At 49.3% G+C, this 19,249-nt stretch overlaps 1 protein-coding gene across 1 annotated transcript in view; it reads right to left on the bottom strand.

The window, feature by feature from the left end:
• The window catches only part of LOC120931126 (uncharacterized protein HI_0077-like), a 51,494-nt gene that overhangs the window by 19,091 nt on the left and 13,154 nt on the right, over positions 1–19,249 (bottom strand). The window contains exon 6 of the mRNA XM_040342291.1: positions 7,518–7,667. Within this exon, the coding sequence (XP_040198225.1) occupies positions 7,518–7,667 (150 nt within the window). The remainder of the gene's footprint in view (positions 1–7,517; positions 7,668–19,249) is intronic.

Here is a 19,249-nt window from a genome sequence, read left to right as displayed (position 1 = left end):
GCGCCGCACGGACATGACTGGTTCAGCCAGTCACAGGGGGCCCGCTGCCCGCCTCTCACACAGCCTGGTAGTATGTGACACAGTGACAGTCAGTGTACAATGATGTCGGCGGGCTCGGGAATCGATGCGCCCATTCTAGATCTTGCGGCCGGGGCCACAGGACAGTTGAACTGTTGTTATATGTGTCCAGGTTTCAGGCGGGTTGAAACCTGGGCACATGTGTCAAAACCGGACAGGTGGCAACCCTACCCGCCAATGCTGTATCTTGGCCTAAGCCAACAAGGCCCAGGCCAAGGGCAGCACTTTGCAGGGGGGCAGCACGAAAAGAGTCCCCATGGCTTGCGCTACACTTTTAGTGTAGCGCCACTCTTGGGGCGGACTGTCCTATCATAACAGTAGACCTCCCACCTGAGTTCTCAGCTAGAGAGAGACAGATACCATGGCGGGAGGCTAAAAACTGTCAAAACGTCAGCTGATGGATTTCAAAAGCAGAACAGGAAGTCAAAGTAAATCCCTGCAAATTAAGGGACTCTACTGCCCCCCCCCAAGGCCCTCAGAACTAGCGTCCCATAGGAAAATGTCAGGGGTGTAGAAAATGGGGGTGTGGCATTGACAGGAAGGGGTGGGTCATATTTAAATTAGCGGGTGCACAAGTTTTGTCAGGCCTAGGGCAGCACAAAACCTAAATACACCACTGCCTCCCGTGCGGGGCTGTGGAGGGGACAGGAGGGGCTGGCTCAGCCTCTCAGCAGCATGCCGAGAGGCTGAGCCGGCTGCCGGTCCAGGCTTCTGGGTGGATCTCACCTGAGTGGATCTCACCTGTAAAGTCAAGATCTTACCTGAGTGGATCTCACCTGTAAAGTCAAGATCTTTCCTGAGCATGGACCGGCAGCCGGCAACGGGCTTTAGCCTGCTGTCAGCTGCAAATGAGTCACAGGGAGATTTCATTCCGGCAAGGGCCGGCGGCAGCCGGCCCTTTAGCTGAGGATCCCCCCTGCGCATGCGCCGCTGCAATCAGCGGCGCATTGCGAGGGGAATATCTCCTAAACCGTACAGGTTTAGGAGATATTCTTTATACCTACAGGTAAGCCTTATTATAGATAAAAGTCAAAAAGTTGGGTATACAACCACTTTAAAGCTAAAAAAAAAAAAAAAGAAGATCCATCAAGTCCGAAATATCCTAACAATGTCCTAATCCCGACACAAGACCGGACTGACCAGTTCATTGGATTTATTTAAAGCGGGTCTTTGGATGGTTTATCAGAAACCCGAGCCGGAATGTGTTGTCGGAACACAACTTCAGAGTTGCTATGGATACGGGGATACTGATCGTTCCATGCGGAATTAGTAAGTGTTACGTGACGCTCAGACAGCTCCTTGGATTGTGCGGCGGAGAGACGGATATATCTGGAAGGAACTTTTAGGGCTTACTTTAAAAATCCCAAAACAAGGTCATTCATCCTACTTCCTAGAAACAGGTATGCAGAGAAATATCATCAAACTAAATTAGGTCAGAGATGTTGGAGAGACGATTAACCCTTTTGCTGCCAGAGCTGGTTTTTCAACTGTTTTTGTACATGTTAAAACACACATATTTTAGATGTGAAGATTAGATAAACCCCCAAACACTACATATTTACTGACAGCAGAGACCCTGGAGAATAGAATGGTGGTAGTTGCAATTTTTTTTATGTCACATCAGGGTTCGACAAACCCCGGGCGCCAGGTCGCAATTACGACTAGAATTAGGCACCTGGCGCCTGGGGTGGCACAGCTGGGGTATCCAGTGTCTCTGTGCGCCCCCACCTCCCCCGCCGTGTGATCACGTTGGGTCATGCCGGCCGATAATTGAAGCTGCGGCTTTGCGGCCTTCACTTCCTTCTGTGATCTGGCGCCATCTTGTGGTGACCGTTGGTATGACAAGACAACCAGCAATACTAATGGAGCTTCCCCTGTCTGTTTTCACTGCCATCTCTTTCCCTCTAATTGGAACCCCCAAACATTATATATATATTTTTTATTCTAACACCCTATAGAATAAAATGGCGATCGTTGCAATACTTTGTCACACCGTATTTGCGCAGCGGTCTTACAAGTGCGTTTTTTTGGGGGAAAAAATACACTTTTTTTAATAAAAAAATAAGACAACAGTAAAGTTAGCCCAATTTTTTTTTTAATATTATGAAAGATAATGTTACGCCGAGTAAATTGATACCCAACATGTCACGCTTCAAAATTGCGTCCGCTCGTGGAATGGTGACAAACTTTTACCCTTTAAAATCTCCATAGGCGACGTTTAAAAAATTCTACAGGTTACATGTCTTGAGTTACAGAGGAGGTCTAGGGCTAGAATTATTGCTCTCGCTCTACCAATCGCGGCGATACCTCGCATGTGTGGTTTGGACACCGCTTTCATATGCGAGCGCTGCTCACGTATGGGTTCGCTTCTGCGCAAGCTCGTTGGGACAGGGCGCGTTCCTGGCTCCTAACTTTTTTTAGCTGGCTCCGAGATTCCAAGCAAATTTGTCAAGCCCTGTGTCACATGATATTAGCACAATGGTTTATCAAACCCATATGTTCAGTAAAACATACATTGAAGATAATTTTAGTGCGCACACGTTCAATATATTACCCAATTTTTGGTAAATAATAAAAAATGAGGTTGCGTTGAACAAATAGAGACCCAACATGTCAAGCCTTAAAACTGCACGTGCCTGTGAGACAGCGACAAACTTTGATTCCCAAAATTATCTACAGGTGAGGATTTAAAAGGCCCAGAAGGACATCAGGTTACAGTTAACCGTGAAAGATGGCCCTAAAATTGTTGCTCTCACCCTGACATGCATGGTAATATCCATTGGGGGAGATTTACTAAAAGTGGAGAGTATAAAATCTGGTGCAGCTCTGCATGGGAGCCAATCAGCTTCTAACTCCAGCTTGTTCAATTAAAGTGAATGTAAGGTTCGTTTTTATTTTTTTAAATAACAAACATGTCACACTTACCTACTCTATGCAAGGGTTTTGCACAGAGCGGCCCAATCCTCCTTTACTGGGGTCCCCCGGCGGTGCTCCTCCTCCTCATTGAGTGCCCCCTCGGAGACCCGCTTTCCATGGGAGCACTTGTGCTCCCGAGTCCATTGACATAGACAGCAGGACTTCCCCCCCCCCAGTTCCCATGTCACAGGATTTGATTGACAGCAGCGAGAGCCAATGGCTCCTGCTGCTATCAATCTATCCAATGAGGATCCAAGACAGCGGCTGGAGCTGCTGTGCTCGTCCCCATCACTGGAACCATCGGGTTCAGGTAAGAAAAGGAGGGGGGGGGGTTCTGGGGGGCAGAAGGTTTTTCACCTCAATGCATGGAATGAATTAAGGTAAAAAATGATGAGGGTTTACAACTCCTTTAACCACTTAAGACCCGGACCACTTAAAGGACCCGGCCAGTTTTTGCGATTCGGCACTGCGTCGCTTTAACTGACAATTGCGCGGTCGTGCGACGTGGCTCCCAAACAAAACTGGCGTCTTTCTTTTCCCACAAATAGAGCTTTCTTTTGGTGGTATTTGATCACCTCTGCGGTTTTTATTTTTTGCGCTATAAACAAAAATAGAGCGACAATTTTGAAAAAAATGCAATATTTTTTACTTTTTGCTATAATAAATATCCCCCAAAAATATATATAAAAAAAAAAAATTTCCCCCAATTTAGGCCGATACGTATTCTTCTACCTATTTTTAATAAAAAAAAAAAACGCAATAAGCGTTTATTGATTGGTTTGCGCAAAATTTATAGCGTTTACAAAATAGGGGATAGTTTTATTGCATTTTTATTAATAATTTTTTTTTTACTACTAATGGCGGCCATCAGCGTTTTTTTTTGTAACTGCGACATTATGGCGGACACTTCGGACAATTTTGACACATTTTTTGGGACCATTGTAATTTTCACAGCAAAAAATGCTATAAAAATGCACCGATTACTGTGAAAATGACAATTGCAGTTTGGGAGTTAACCACTAGTGGGCGCTGAAGGGGTTAAGTGTGACCTCATATGTGTTTCTAACTGTAGGGGGCGGGGCTGGACGTGTGACGTCATTGATTGTGTTTCCCTATATCAGGGAACACACGATCGATGACGGCGCCACAGTGAAGAACGGGGAAGCTGTGTTTACACACAGCTCTCCCCGTTCTTCAGCTCCGGGGACCGATCGCGGGACTCCAGCAGCAATCGGGTCCGCGGGTCCCGCGGTCACGGAGCTTCGGACCGGGTCGCGGGCGCGCGACCTACGGCTGGGCACTTAAAGAGGATGTACCTGTACGTGCTTGTGCCCAGCCGTGCCATTCTGCTGACGTATATGTGCAGGAGGCGGTCCTTAAGTGGTTAAGCTTTCACAAAAAAAAAAGGCAGCTGATTGGTTTCTATGCAGAGCTGCACTCTGCAAGCGCCCGGCAACTGCATGCTTCTGCGGGGTCCAAGGGGTTAAAGCAGATGGTGAGAAAGCAACACGACGCTGCCTGCTTTAACCCCTTGTTTTCTGTACTGCATAAGGTTGCAGGGCATTTGCAGAGCGGCCTCAATCACTTAAATTACAGGTGCTACACCCACACGTGTAACTGTGGGTGTAGGCACTGTGGTGTTTTACCCCCCCCCCCCAAACTCCAAATGTAAATGAACCCTAATTTTCTGAGCCCCCTATAAGGCTGCTTTCACACTGATGTGCTGTGGTTCACCAGGACCGCAGGTGCAGCGCATCTGCAACTTTCCTGGGTTAGCTGCGCTTTGCCATAGACTTCTATTATATCCAAATCTTGCAATAGATTTCTGCCTTCGGGTTTTGCATTTTTTGCACATGTTTAAGAAGAATAATTTTAGGCCTGAAGATTACATAAAACCCCCCAAATATTATATCATTTCTGAAAGCAGACATCATAGCAGTGATGGCGAACCTTGGCCCCCCAGATGTTTTGGAACTACATTTCCCATGATGCTCATGCACTCTGCAGTGTAGTAGGGCATCATGGGAATTGTAGTTCTAAAACATCTGGGGGTGCCGATGTTCGCCATCACTGCCCTAGAGAATAAAATAATGGAAGTTCCATTTTTTTATATCACTTGATATTACTGCAAAGGTCTAGGAAACGCAAAATTTCAGTTAAAAAAAAAAAAAAACAGACTAAAGTGAATTTTAGGGCAACCACACACAATAAACTACCCAAATTCTCTGTAAAATATAAAAGATGAGGTTGCACCGAATAAAAAGATACCCAACATGTCAAAACCTTAAAGCGATTGTAAAGTCTAATTTAACCACATAGCGAGGCAAATGGGCGTACCTGTACGTCCCTCTAAATTTGCCGCCCAGCAGGCGCGCGCGTGCCAACTGTGTACCTCGTGAGTGCACTAGCGGGTCCTAGGAACTTGGTGTTCCCGGGCAGCCCACGATTCTGGTTGGCAAAGGCAGAACAGAGGAATGCCTTTGTAAACAAGGCATTCCCCTGTTCTGCCTAGTGACATGTCACTGATCGAATGTTCCCTGTGATTGGGAACAGTGATCAGCGACAAGTCACTGGTAGCTCCTCCCCCTAACAGTTAGACTCACTCCCTAGGACACACTTAAGCGCTTCAGCGCCACCTAGTAGTTAACCCCTTCACTTCCAGTGTCATTTTCACAGTAATCCGTGCATTTTTATAGCACTGTTCGCTGTAAAAATGACAATAGTCCCAAAATGGCATCAAAAGTGTTCGACATGCCCGCCATAATGTCGCAGTCACGATAAAAATCTCAGATAGCGGCCATTACTAGTAAAAAATAAAATATGTATAAAAATGCCATAAAACTATCCCCTATTTTGTAGACACAATGGCCCAGATTCACAGACAGCTGCGCACATTTATGCCGCCGTAGCGCATCTCAATGTATGCTAGGCCAGCGCAGAGAGGCAAGCATTGAATTCAGGAAGCCAGTGCTCCCAAAGCTACGTCGGCGTGTCGTAGATTTCGAAGGCGCAAGCCGGCGTAGGTGGAAGTGGGCTTGCCCCATGCAAAGCCATGCAAATGAGGCGTGACCCCATGCAAATGATGATTTGAGAGCCAGACAAGTACGTTGAACGAACTGCGCATGCGTCGTGGACGCATTCCCCTTGCGCATTATCATAACCACGTCGGAACATCTACCCAAGATACGCCGGTTCACTGCCTACACCATGAACGTAATCTACGCCCATCCAGACACACGTCCAACATAAACTACGTAAAAACCGCCGGCTTATGTTCCCTGATGCAGACCTTTACATGTCTGCTGCTGAGCTACACCTCCTTTATGGGGCTTAACTTTACGACGGACGTACAACTTACGCGCATCTCTCGTAGCCTGCGTCGGGCGGGCGCAGGTTCGTGAATCGCCGTATTTTCCTCATTTGCATATTTGATTGGCTAATCAATGGCAGCGCCACCATGCCGCCAGCGTAAATGTGCGCCCACCCTACGCCGGCGTAGGCAAGTTACGTTGGCGGGATTAAGCCTGTTTTTAGGCGTATCTTAGTTTATGGGTACGGCGCATAGATACGACGGCGCATATTTGCACTTACGCGGCGTATCTGGAGATATGTCGGCGCAAGTGCTTTGTGAATCCGGGCCTATAACTTTTGCACAAATCAATCAATATACGCATATTGCGATTTTTATTACCAAAAATATGTAGAAGAATACGTATCGGTCTAAACTGAGGAAAAATATTTCTTTAAAAAATAAAATAAAATTGTGGATATTTATTATAGCAAAAAGTACAAAATATTGTGTTTTTTTTTCAAAATTTACGCTCTTTCTTTGTTTATAGCATAAAAAAAAAAAAAAAAAGCAGACATGATCAAATACCACCAAAAGAAAGCTCTATTTGTGGGAAAAAAAGGGAGGGACGTCAAATTTTGTTTGGGTATCTCGTCGCACGACCGCGCAATTGTCAGTTAAAGCGGCGCAGTGCTATATATCGCAAAAAATGGCCCGGTCGTTGGGCAGCCAAATCCTCCGGGGGCTGAAGTGGTTAATGCATTAAGATAAAAAATGCGTTAGGATCAGGATTTTTCTTCCCCCCCACACACACTATGATTGCTTATAACAGTAAATATCACTGTTATAACAACTATTTTTACTGAAGAAATAGATTTATTGTGTATGGTGGTGATTAGCTGTGATTTGCCACAGCTAATCACATTGTACTAATAGGCTGTGATTGGCCCTGTCTGTATGTGATCATTGTGACTAATCACAGTGATCAACACAATAGTACACAATGGATGGCATGAATCCAAGCCATTCATTGTGTACAATTACCATGTGATCTGCTATGATTGGTCATAGTATGGCCTGTGGGGCACACGCAAGGCGCAATCCTGGGAGGACGTAATTTTACAATAAGCCGGGCAGGAAAGGGTTAAAGAACCCACCTCATAATGATGGTAAAGTGTCTTTCCTCCATTGTATGTCCTTTCATAAATAAACGTGGAATGTCATTACATCTTACCAATGTTCCTCCTTTTCCTCTCTTGATCCTGCCAGGTTGTACTATGGTGAGGTTCTCTTTCCTCTTTGGTTGGGCTGGTGGTTGTGTGTGACCGATGTCTGCAATCTTCCCGGAGTTCCATAATTCCTGTGCTTGCTGAGTGAGCTTTGCCTTCAAAGAGGATGAGGAATATTTACTTTAAATTAAACTGAAAATGTCCACAGTGAAATCTTCAACATGATGTCCCCAGTATATTAGAACAGAGACCACCAATGCTGCTCTATGCTAGATATAGGAGGCGTGACAATTTAATTCCCAGAATGGACTGAAATGTATTTTTTTATTTTTGTATTACTTATCTATACACTAGTGGTTGTTGTCACCTTCACAGTAGTCCCAGAATCTGTGCAGCAAATAAATGACATGACTATAGCTCCATATACAGTGCCTTAACCACTTAAGACCCGGACCAAAATGCAGCTAAAGGACCTTGGGCTAGATTCAGGTAGATTTAAAAAGACGCCGTATCTTACCTGGCTCTAAGTCGAATCCAGGAAGATTTCGCGCCGTAAGTTACGGCGGCGTAGTGTATCTCTCGGCGCGTAATTCAAATCGGTGGGTTGGGGGCGTGATTCATTTAAATGAAGCGCGTCCCCGCGCTGATTGAACTGCGCATGCTCCGTTTTAAAAATTCCCGCCGTGCTTTGCGCGAAATGACGTCGCACCGACGTTAGTTTTTGAACTTAGACGTGAGTTACCTCCTTTCCTATTCACGGACGACTTACGCAAAAAAAAAAAAAAAAAATTCAAATTTCGACGCGGGAACGACGGCCATACTTAACATGGCAAGTCTATCTATACGCCGCAAAATAGCAGCTTTAACTATACACCGGGAAAAGCCGACTAGAGACGACGTAAGAGAATGCGACGGCCGCGCGTACCTTCGTGGATGGACGGAAAAAGCTAATTAGCATACCCGACGCGGAAAATGACGCGAACTCCACCCAGCGGGCGCCGAAGCATTGCACCTACGATCCGAAGGCGTACGAAGCCGTACGCCTGTCGGATCGAAGCCAGAAGCCGTCGTATCTTGGTTTGAGGATTCAAACTAAAGATACGACGCGGCAAATTTGAAAGTACGCCGGCGTATCAGTAGATACGCCGGCGTACTTGCTCTGTGAATCTGGCCCCTTTTTGCAAATCGGGACTGCGTCGCTTTAACTGACAATTGCGCGGTCGTGCAACGTGGCTCCCAAACAAAATTGGCGTCCTTTTTTTCCCACAAATAGAGCTTTCTTTTGGTGGTATTTGATCACCTCTGCGGTTTTTATTTTTTGCGCTATAAACAAAAATAGAGCGACAATTTTGAAAAAAATGCAATATTTTTTACTTTTTGCTATAATAAATATCCCCCAAAATATATATAAAAAAAATGTTTTTCCTCATTTTAGGCCGATACGTATTCTTCTACCTATTTTTGGTAAAAAAATCGCAATAAGTGTTTATCGGTTGGTTTGCGCAAAATTTATACCGTTTACAACATAAGGGATAGTCTTATTGCATTTTTATAATTTTTTTTTTTTTACTACTAATGGCGGCGATCAGCGATTTTTTTCGTGACTGCGACATTATGGCGGACACTTCGGACAATTTTGACACATTTTTGGGACCATTGTCATTTATACAGCAAAAAATGCATTTAAAATGCATTGTTTATTGTGGAAATGACAGTTGCAGTTTGGGAGTTAACCACAAGGGGGCGCTGAAGGGGTTGTGTGTTTACAACAGTAGGGGGGTGTGGCTGTAGGTATGACATCATCGATTGTGGATCTCTATAAAAGGGATCACACGATCGATGACACCGCCACAGTGAAGAACGGGGAAGCCGTGTTTACACACGGCTCTCCCTGTTCTTCAGCTCCGGGGACCGATCGCGGGACTCCAGCGGCGATCGAGTCCGCGGGTCCCGAAGCTTCGGACCGGGTCGCGGGAGCGCGCCCACGACTGGGCCTAAAGATCAACGTACATATACGTTGATGTGCCCAGCCGCGCCATTCTTCCGACGTATATGTGCAGGAGGCGGTCCTTAAGTGGTTAAAAAAGTATTCATACCCCTTGAAATTTTCTAAATTTTGTCATGTTATAACCAAACAGGATTGGGATTTTATGTGATAGACCCGTGTTTCTCAGCTCCAGTCCTCAAGGCGCACCAACAGGTCATGTTTTCAGGCTTTCCGTTATTTTGAACAGGTGGTTTGATCAGTTTCACTGCCTTGCGTATACACCACAGCCGTTTCATTTGAGGGATATTCCTGAAAACATGACCTGTTGAGGCGCCTTGAGGACTGCAGTTGAGAAACACTGATAGACCAACACAAAGTAATAATTGTGAAGTGGAAAGAAAATGATAAATGGTTTTCCAAATTTTTTACAAATAAATATGTGAAAAGTGTGGGGGGAGCATTTGTATGGCGCCCCCCGGAGTCAATACTTTGTAGAACCGCCTTTCTCTGCAATTACAGCTGCAAGTCTTTTTGGGGATGTCTCTACCAGCTTTGCACATCTAGAGAGGGACATTTCTGCCCATTCTTCTTTGTAAAATATCTCAAGCTCTGTCAGATTGGATGGAGAGCGTCTGTGATCAGCAATTTTCATGTCTTGCCACAGATTCTCAATGGGATTTAGGTCTGGACTGTGACTGGGCCATTCTAACACATGAATATGCTTTGATCTAAACCAGAAGTCTCCAACCTACAGCCCTCCAGTTGTTCAGAAACTCCAATTCCCATCATGCCTAGTCATGTCTGTGAATGTCAGAGCTTTATAATGCCTCATGAGAAGTGTAGTTCTGCAAAAGCTGGAGGGCCATAGTTTGGAGACCCCTGATCTAAACCATTCCATTGTAGCTCTGGCTGTATGTTTAGGGTCGTTGTCCTGCTGGAAGGTGAACCTCCGCCCCGGTCTCAAGTCTTTTGCAGACTCTAACAGGTTTTCTTCTAAGATTGTCCTGTAAAATGGCAAATCGAGCTGCACAGTGTCCGGCAGTGAGCACAGAGCACACTAGAGGACGTTGGGTCCTCAGGCCACCCCCATGAAGTCTGTTTCTGATTGTGGAGGTCATTTTGTAGGGCTATGGCAGTGCTCATCCTGTTCCTCCTTGCACAAAGGAGCAGATACCGGTCCTGCTGATGGGTTAAGGACCTTCTATGGCTCTGTCCAGCTCTCCTAGAGTAAACTGCCTGTCTCCTGGAATCTCCTCCATGCTCTTGAGACTGTGCTGGGAGGCACGGAAAACCTTCTGGCAATGACACGTATTGATGCGCCATTCTGGAGGAGTTGACTGCCTGTGCAACCTTTATAGGGTACAAGTATCGCCTTGTGCTACCAGTAGTGACACTGACCCTAGACAAATGCAAAACTAGTAAAAAACAGTCAGAAAAGATGAGTAGGGAAAAAAAATGTCAGACACCTCCACCTGAAAAACCATTCCTGTTTTGTAGGTCGTCTCATTGTTGCCCATCTAGTGGCCCTCTCCCGCCGCTGATAACAGTGATCTTGCAACGAATCCGCCGCAGAGACCACCATTATCCGAAACTGGACCACCGGCTAAAGACGAGAATACCTGGGTTATGGCAGCTAGCTGCTACCATAACAGAGATATCCCTCTTCAAATTGCCGACGTATATAGTCGTGCGGCGGTCCGGAAGTGGTTAAGAGGACACTGAAAGCCTGAGGACTGATACTTGCAGGACTCGACTCAGGCCCGTACACACGACCGAGTTTCTCGGCAGAATTCAGCCAGAAACTCGGTCGGAGCTGGATTCTGCCGAGAAACTCGGTCGTGTGTACACTTTTCAGCGAGGAAGCCGACGAGGAACTCGTCGGGCCGAAAAGAGAACATGTTCTCTATTTCCTCGTTGTTCAATGAGGAAAGTCGGCCCGCCGAGCTCCTCGGCGGCTTCCACACTGAACTCGACGAGGAACTCTTAGACTTCTTAGACTTAAGAGTTAGACTTAGACGAGGAACTCTTAGACTTCTTAGGTCTGCGACCTGAGCGCTGCTACCCTTCTTTTTAAAAGGCAAGGCAATGCAAGGCTGTCTACCTGTACCTCGTATGGGCAGGCAGTTACTGAATGGCAGGAAGAATCAAGAGCGCTCACCGGCACCCTGGTAGTTCATGGAGAACTACAAGCCCACAGCCGCAGTGCCTGCTTTAGTTCTCTCCTTCACAGAACCGTTTTCTCTTTAAATTGTGACAGCGGGTGTGAGGAGAAGATCCCCGACCTGCTGTCAGGTCAGGGGCTGCTTATTTAGTAACATGTTATATCCTAAATACGAGTGTAACATGTTATGAAAGGTGAACTTATCCTTTAAGCCCCCTTTTTGGACTTCTACCTATATGTAGAATAAGACTTACCTATAGGTAGTGGAAATAAACGTGCGCCGTTTAAGAGATATTTCATTTGTAGTCTTCCGGAAATGCAAACGGCACAGGTGCCGGGAAGAAACAAAACTCTGTGCCGTTTCTTCCCCAGCATATGCTGTTTTTTGTGCGCATGCGTGGAGAGACGTTATCACCGCTCCGGCCAATCACAGCGCTGGAGCGGCGATACCCAAAGTCACTCCGGGACAACATGTCGGCGGCCGGAGGGGGAGACGTGGACCGCTGCGGGGGCTTCGTTCTGAGGTAAGTAATACATAATCAGCTTTCTCTTTGAGCCTTTATTCATCCTGCCTTTAGTCCATATTCATGTACTTTGGGGAGTATCCCAATAATTGCCATGTAGCCCCCCAACACATATCAATGCAGAAAGCAACAAACCTGACACTTCAAGGAACCAAAATGCATACATGTGAGTACGCCTTCTGCTTTGCCATAAATGGGTCAGGTACGTTTTTGAGTTGGTGGAAGGTTGTTAAGGGCCCATAAGAAATTATGGGAAAAGGCATTAGAAGTGACTGTCTTCTGCTGACATGTGAGTAAGGCCCCTTTCACACTGGGGCGGGAGGTGCGGTGGCGGTATAGCGGCGCTAGCTGTGAGGTTTTAACCCCCGAAAAAAAGGATTTTTGTACTCACCGTAAAATCCATTTCTCTGAGTTCATAGACGGACACAGCATCCTTTGACCTTCGGGTTATGTTCTTCCTACCAGGAGATTTTAGGCAGAATTTCCACAGCACTCAAGGTGTTAAAACTTTCCCTCATGCCGCTCCTCCCAGGGGGCGTGGCTCCCCCAGGCATAACCCACACCCTGCTCCAGCAGCTTCAGTTCGTAACAAGCAGTACAAACCAAGGAGGGGTGGGTGCTGTGTCCGTCTATGAACTCAGAGAAATGGATTTTACGGTGAGTACAAAAATCCTTTTTTCTCTTTCGTTCATAGACGGACACAGCATCCTTTGACCTTCGGGACGTCCCCAAGCAGTGTCAAAAAAAACGAGGGGTGGGAAAAATAACACAGCAAACAACAGGTTACACCCCAAACAAAAACCGGAGTTACTCAACGGAGGAACTCCAACCTTAAACTGCCGCCTGTAACACCCTGCGGCCGAATGAGGCATCAGAAGATGCACTCACATCCACCTTATAAAACTTTGAGAAAGTGTGGACCGACGACCAGGTCGCAGCCTTACACACCTGTAACACAGAGGCTTGGTGTCGGAAAGCCCAGGAGGCTCCAATCGCCCTGGTCGAATGCGCCGTGACCCGAAAGGGAGGCGCCCGCCCCTTCAGGGCGTAGGCCTGAAGCACAACCTGTCGGATCCACCTGGAAATGGTGGCCGACGAGACTGCCAGGCCCTTACTGGGACCGGACACAGACACGAACAGCGAGTCCGACTTCCGGAACGGAGCTGTCGCCGACAAGTAAACTCGAAGGGCCCGAACCACATCTAGAGAATGTAAAACGGCTTCCTTCGGGTTCTTCGGCTGAGGACATAATGATGGAACAACAATGTCCTCGTTAATGTGAAAGGCCGAAACGACCTTCGGAAGAAAAGAAGGTCGCGGGCGCAGCACCGCCTTATCCTGATGGATGACCAAGTAGGGGGCCTTGCAAGACAAGGCCGCCAGTTCAGACACTCGTCTGATAGAGGTAATAGCTACCAGAAAGACCACCTTCTGCGACAAAGTCAGCAAGGGGATCTCCCGAATGTCCTCAAAGGGGGCACGCTGAAGCGCCGTGAGGACCAAGTTCAAGTCCCAAGAAGGTAGCGGAGGGCGCACCGGGGGGGCCACATGCCGGACCCCCTGCACAAACGTGCGAACCAAAGAGTGCGCTGCCACGGGACGCTGAAAATAAACAGCCAGAGCAGAAATCTGACTCTTGATCGTGCTCAAGGCAAGAGCCTGGTCCACTCCCCGCTGTAGGAACAGCAGGATCCGGGACACCACGTAAGTACGGGGGTGCCACTTCATCTCCTCACACATAGAGATGTATGCTTTCCATGTACGATGATAAATTTTTCGAGAAGTGGACTTCCGTGCACGCATCATGGTAGAGATTACCGGACCCGACAGGCCCCGGTCCTTCAGTACCTGGTTCTCAACAGCCACGCCGTTAAAGCCAGTGACCGTAAAGCAGGATGGAAGATCGGGCCCTGAGACAGGAGATCTTCCCTCAGAGGCAGGCGCCAGGGGGCGTCTGCCACCAGACGTACCAGGTCCGCGTACCAAGAGCGACGCGGCCAATCTGGGGCGATCAGGATCGTTGGAATCCCTTCGGCTTCCACCCTGCGCAGCAGGCGGGGTAGGAGCCTTAGAGGAGGGAAGGCGTAAATCAGGTGATATTGACCCCAGGGAGCCACTAACGCGTCTGACGCGTCTGCCCAGGGGTCCCTTGACCTGGCCACAAACCGTGGTACCTTCCGATTGAGACGGGACGCCAGAAGGTCCACGTCTGGAGTGCCCCATTTTTGGCACAGGATCTGAAAAACCTCCGGGTGGAGAGACCACTCCCCTTGATCCAGAGTCGTGCGACTTAGGAAGTCGGCTTGCCAATTCAGAACTCCCGGAATGTATACCGCTGACAGGGCCGGAACGGACCTTTCGGCCCACCGAAGTATGTGAGCGACCTCCGTCGCCGCGGCCGAGCTCCTTGTGCCGCCCTGATGATTGACGTACGCCACGGCCGTGGCGTTGTCGGACTGGATCCTGACAGGACGGCCCTGCAGCTCCAGGGACCACCTGACAAGGCACAGCTTGATCGCTCGGAGCTCCAGGATATTGATCGGCAGGCGGGACTCCTCCTGAGTCCAGCGCCCCTGGGCTGACTGGGTGCCCCAGACGCCCCCCCAGCCGAAGAGGCTGGCATCCGTCGTGACCACTGTCCAGCGGCACGGAAGAAAAGACTTCCCGGACCGAAGCACCGGAGACGTCAGCCACCATGCCAGGGAAGACTTGGCCAGATGGCTCAACCGAATCTGACGATCCAGAGAAGATGGGACCCTGTCCCATCGTGACAGAACCTCCTTCTGTAGTACCCTGGTGTGGAATTGGGCATACGGAACCGCCTCGAAGGAGGCCACCATCAGACCCAGAACCCGCATGCAGAAGCGAAGAGACGACCACTTCTGGGTCGACAACTGTCTCACTGCAGATTGCAGGGTCAGCAGTTTTTCCGATGGGAGGAACACTTTTGCCTCCCCCGAATCCAAAACCAGCCCCAGGTGTTCCAGCCTCTGGGACGGAACCAACACTGATTTTTTGAGATTCAGAAGCCAACCGAACTCCTGCAGAGTCCGACACGTGATGGACACGTCCTCCTCTAACTCTGAGCTTGAAGAAGCTCTCAGGAGAAGGTCGTCCAGGTATCCCACGATAGCGATCCCTCGCTGCCTTAGCAAGGCCAGGATCGGGGCGAGCACCTTGGTGAACACCCGTGGTGCCGACGCCAGCCCGAACGGGAGGGCCACAAATTGATAGTGGTCCTCCCCGATCGCAAAACGCAGATATCTTTGGTGGCTTGTGCAAACGGGGACATGCAGGTATGCGTCCATGATGTCCAAGGACGCCATGAAGTCCCCCTGGTGGAGGGCCGCTATGATAGAACGGACCGACTCCATCCTGAATCGCTGCACCTTGACAAAGGAGTTGAGGGCCTTTAGGTCCAGGACAGGGCGAACCCCTCCCTTCTTGGGAACCACGAACAGATTGGAGTAGAACCCCCGAAACCGTTCCAGCGAGGGAACCGGCACAACCACCCCTCTGTCCAGAAGATCCTGGACAGCCCCGGATAGGGCTAGCCGCCGATCCTGAGGAAGCTGGAGGTTGGATGGAAAAAATCTGTTTGGGGGACAAGAGAGGAACTCTATCTTGTACCCCGAGGCGACCACCTCGCAAACCCAACGGTCGGTCAGAAGAGAGTTCCACCGATCCGCGAAGTCGTGAAGCCGTCCCCCCACCCGAGACCCGGGCGGGGGCAGACCTTCATGCGGAAGCAGGCTTGTCCGCAGGCTTGTTTGGTTTGTTAAACCAGGGGCGCTTACGCCCGGCAGCAGGGGCTTTTGCCCCTTGCGGACCTTTTCCAGCCGCGCTGGGCGCACGAAAAAACCGCTTAGGGGTAGTAAAAGTAGGACCTTGCTTGCGGCGAGGTTCCTTACCCTTCCCGGACTGAGGGAGCAAGGTGCTCTTACCTCCAGTGGCATCCTTAATGATGTCATCCAGGGATGCCCCAAAGAGCCGTCCGCCCTTAAAGGGCAAATCCACCAAGGCCTTTTTCGAGGACTGGTCAGCCGACCAGCACTTCAGCCATATAAGGCGGCGCAGAACCACTGCGTAGACAGAAGCCCTGGAAAGCAAAGGAATCGAATCCATAGCCGCCTCACAGAGAAACTTCTGACCCTGAATCAACTGCTCAGCCAGGTCCCTAGAGGACTCGGAAGCACCCTGGACCTCCAGATCCTGCAGCAGGAGCTTCGCCCTTTCAGTTAGCGTCTGAGCAACCAGGGCGCCGGCCAGAGCCGGCCTTACCGCCGAACCCACCACCGAGAACAGGGAGCGGGCCACGGCCTCCACTCTCCTATCAGCGGGGTCCTTGAAAGCAGGAGCCCCCTCCACAGGCAACGTAGTAGCCTTACTCAGTCTGGACACAGGAGGGTCCACCGACGGAGGAGTGACCCACTTTTTTAAAAAGTCCTCCTCCAGGGGGTAACGGGTAGCAAAGCTTTTAGGAACAGTAAAAGCCTTTTGCGGTGTATCCCATTCCTTATACAACAAATTGTCCAAATAAGGAACACAGGGGAATACCTTAGCGGTACGCGGTGGTTTGCGGAATCCAAAAGGGACTGACACCGCTGGTGTCTCCGCCACATCCTCTAAATGAAGAGTCTCACGTACCGCAGTAATAAGAGCTCCAACAAATTCCTTGTCAGCAGACTCCGCAGCAGAGTCATCCTCGCTGTCCATGTGGGTTAAGCCCGCATCCTCTGACATGACAGAACCAGAAGCAGCAACAGCGTTATCAGATTCTGCGTCAGAGATATCCCCAGAAACAGCCTCTGGGGGGGGGCGCTTTTTACCCCCCAACCGAGCACTGGCAGCTTCAAACCTGGTGAGAAAAGACTCCAGGACAGCCGACACCGATTCAACAGATGTGGCAGGGGGAGGGGCGCTAAGGGTTAATTCCGGCATTGTGAGGAATGAGGGGCCTGATTCAGGCTCCATATTGCAGCTGCCGTGTCACCCCCACTGCCAATGGCAGGAAAAAAGTCCCCCACAGGTCACCTCCCGGCCGCTAGAGCACAGTCTGGGGCCCCCTGAGACTCACCACCCCCCTGGTACAGCGCGGTCTGTGAAGGACAAGTGTGTGCTGAGGAGAAGCTGCAGCGCTGCGTCTGTCCCCTCAGATGATTCGCGGTCTTTTTTCCCCGCCGAAACGGCCACTAGAGGCCGAACTAGTGCTGAAAACGGCGCCGGCCACAAGAAAATGGCCGCCGAATAATACAAGCGCGGCTCCGGCAAAATGGCCGCCGTTGCGCAGTTTTAAAAAGACAGTGTACCCAAAAATGACAGTACACCAAAACAGCACACAGCACACACAAAAATGCCCAGAATGTCCACCACAGTCCCCTGCAGTGACACAGAACAGCCCCAGCCATACCCGAGTGAAAAAAATATGAGCCCCAGGGAAAAAAACCCCCTGCACAGCCGTCACCCAAAGGGGGAAGGAGGGAGAGGAATAAGGGAGAGAGGAAAGCAGGGGAAAACCCTCAGTCGACCTCCCAAGGGAAAACATTCCAGCCAGACCACTTACCTGAGTAAGGGGCCACTACTTACCTGTCCTGCGACTACCCGGCTGGAGGTATCCCAGACAGAACCAACGTCCGCGAACGGCATGGCTGTCAGCCAGACACACTGTGACAAGGCCATAGAGACCGGTCATATGTGTGCCCTAGAACCGAAGTTCCCCGGCCGCCCCTGGAGCAAAGGGGCCTGTCGTGGACGTCCCAAAGCGGAGCTGAGGGCCGGCACACGCTCGAAGGCCGAACCTGGGGGGACTACAAGGGTCGAGGACCCAGCCTGTCACCCAGTCGGCTGTTGATAGAAGAATCGCAGGATTCAAAAATAAAAATAGAATAAAAAAGCGAGGAAAAAACTCGCAAAATGCAAAAAAATTTGCAAGAAAAAACTCCAGAGTCCAGGACTCCAGAGAGAGCCTGACTCTCCTGACGGTTAGGCAGAAACAAACTGAAGCTGCTGGAGCAGGGTGTGGGTTATGCCTGGGGGAGCCACGCCCCCTGGGAGGAGCGGCATGAGGGAAAGTTTTAACACCTTGAGTGCTGTGGAAATTCTGCCTAAAATCTCCTGGTAGGAAGAACATAACCCGAAGGTCAAAGGATGCTGTGTCCGTCTATGTTGCCGGCGGTATAGCCGCGGTTTCCCATCGCTTTCAATGGGAATGAGCGGTGGAGCAGCGGAAAACACACCGCTCCTCTCACCGCTACAAAGATGCTGCTAGTAGGACTTTTGGAGCGGTCTTGCTAACGCACCGCTCCAGTGTGAAGGCCCTCTGGCTCTCAGCCCCCTCCTCTGTCTCTCAGCGCCCTTCTCGGTCTCCCAGCGCCCCCCCTCTATCTCACACTCACCCCCTTTCCCTCAACCCTCCCTCTCTCTCATGATATACAAGGGTGAGAGAGAGGGGAATGAGAAAGTTTTGCAGTCGGTTTGCAGGCGCTATATTTAGCGCAATAGCGCCTGCAAACTGCCCCAGTGTTAAAGGGGCCTAAGTGACCAATATAAACATATTTTTATTGAAATAATACTAAAGCACACAGAATCTGGTGCAGCTGTGCATAGTAACCAATCAGCTTCTAACTTCAGCTTGTTTAATTAGGTTTTGACAATAAGGCTAGGTTCACACTGCTGCTAATTCAAAATCGCGGTAAAATCGCGATTTAACCGCGATTTCGTGGCTGCGGTTTTGCCGCGATTTCGGCCACGATTTAAGAGACATCTGTGCAGGGTTTAATGTAAATCGCGGCCCAAAATCGCTAAAAGTACAGGAACTACTTTTTTAAAACGGTGCAGCGCTGCAGATGCGGAGTCGCACCGCTTAGGACGGTGCCATTGCCGACAAATGCCGCCGATTTGAGATGCGATTTGACATGTGAAATCTCATCTCAAATCATACCCAGTGTGAACCAGGGCTCAAACCTGGAAGCTGATTGGTTTCTATGCAGAGCTGCACCAGATTCTGCGCGCTCCAGTATTATTTGAATACAAATATGTTTATATTGGGCACTAACCCACTTGTCA

The sequence above is a fragment of the Rana temporaria genome, chromosome 3 (assembly GCF_905171775.1).
Source record: "Rana temporaria chromosome 3, aRanTem1.1, whole genome shotgun sequence".
Lineage (NCBI taxonomy): Eukaryota > Metazoa > Chordata > Amphibia > Anura > Ranidae > Rana > Rana temporaria.
The sequence above is the reverse complement of the archived record's forward strand: the minus strand, read 5'-3'. Positions and strand labels throughout refer to the sequence as shown.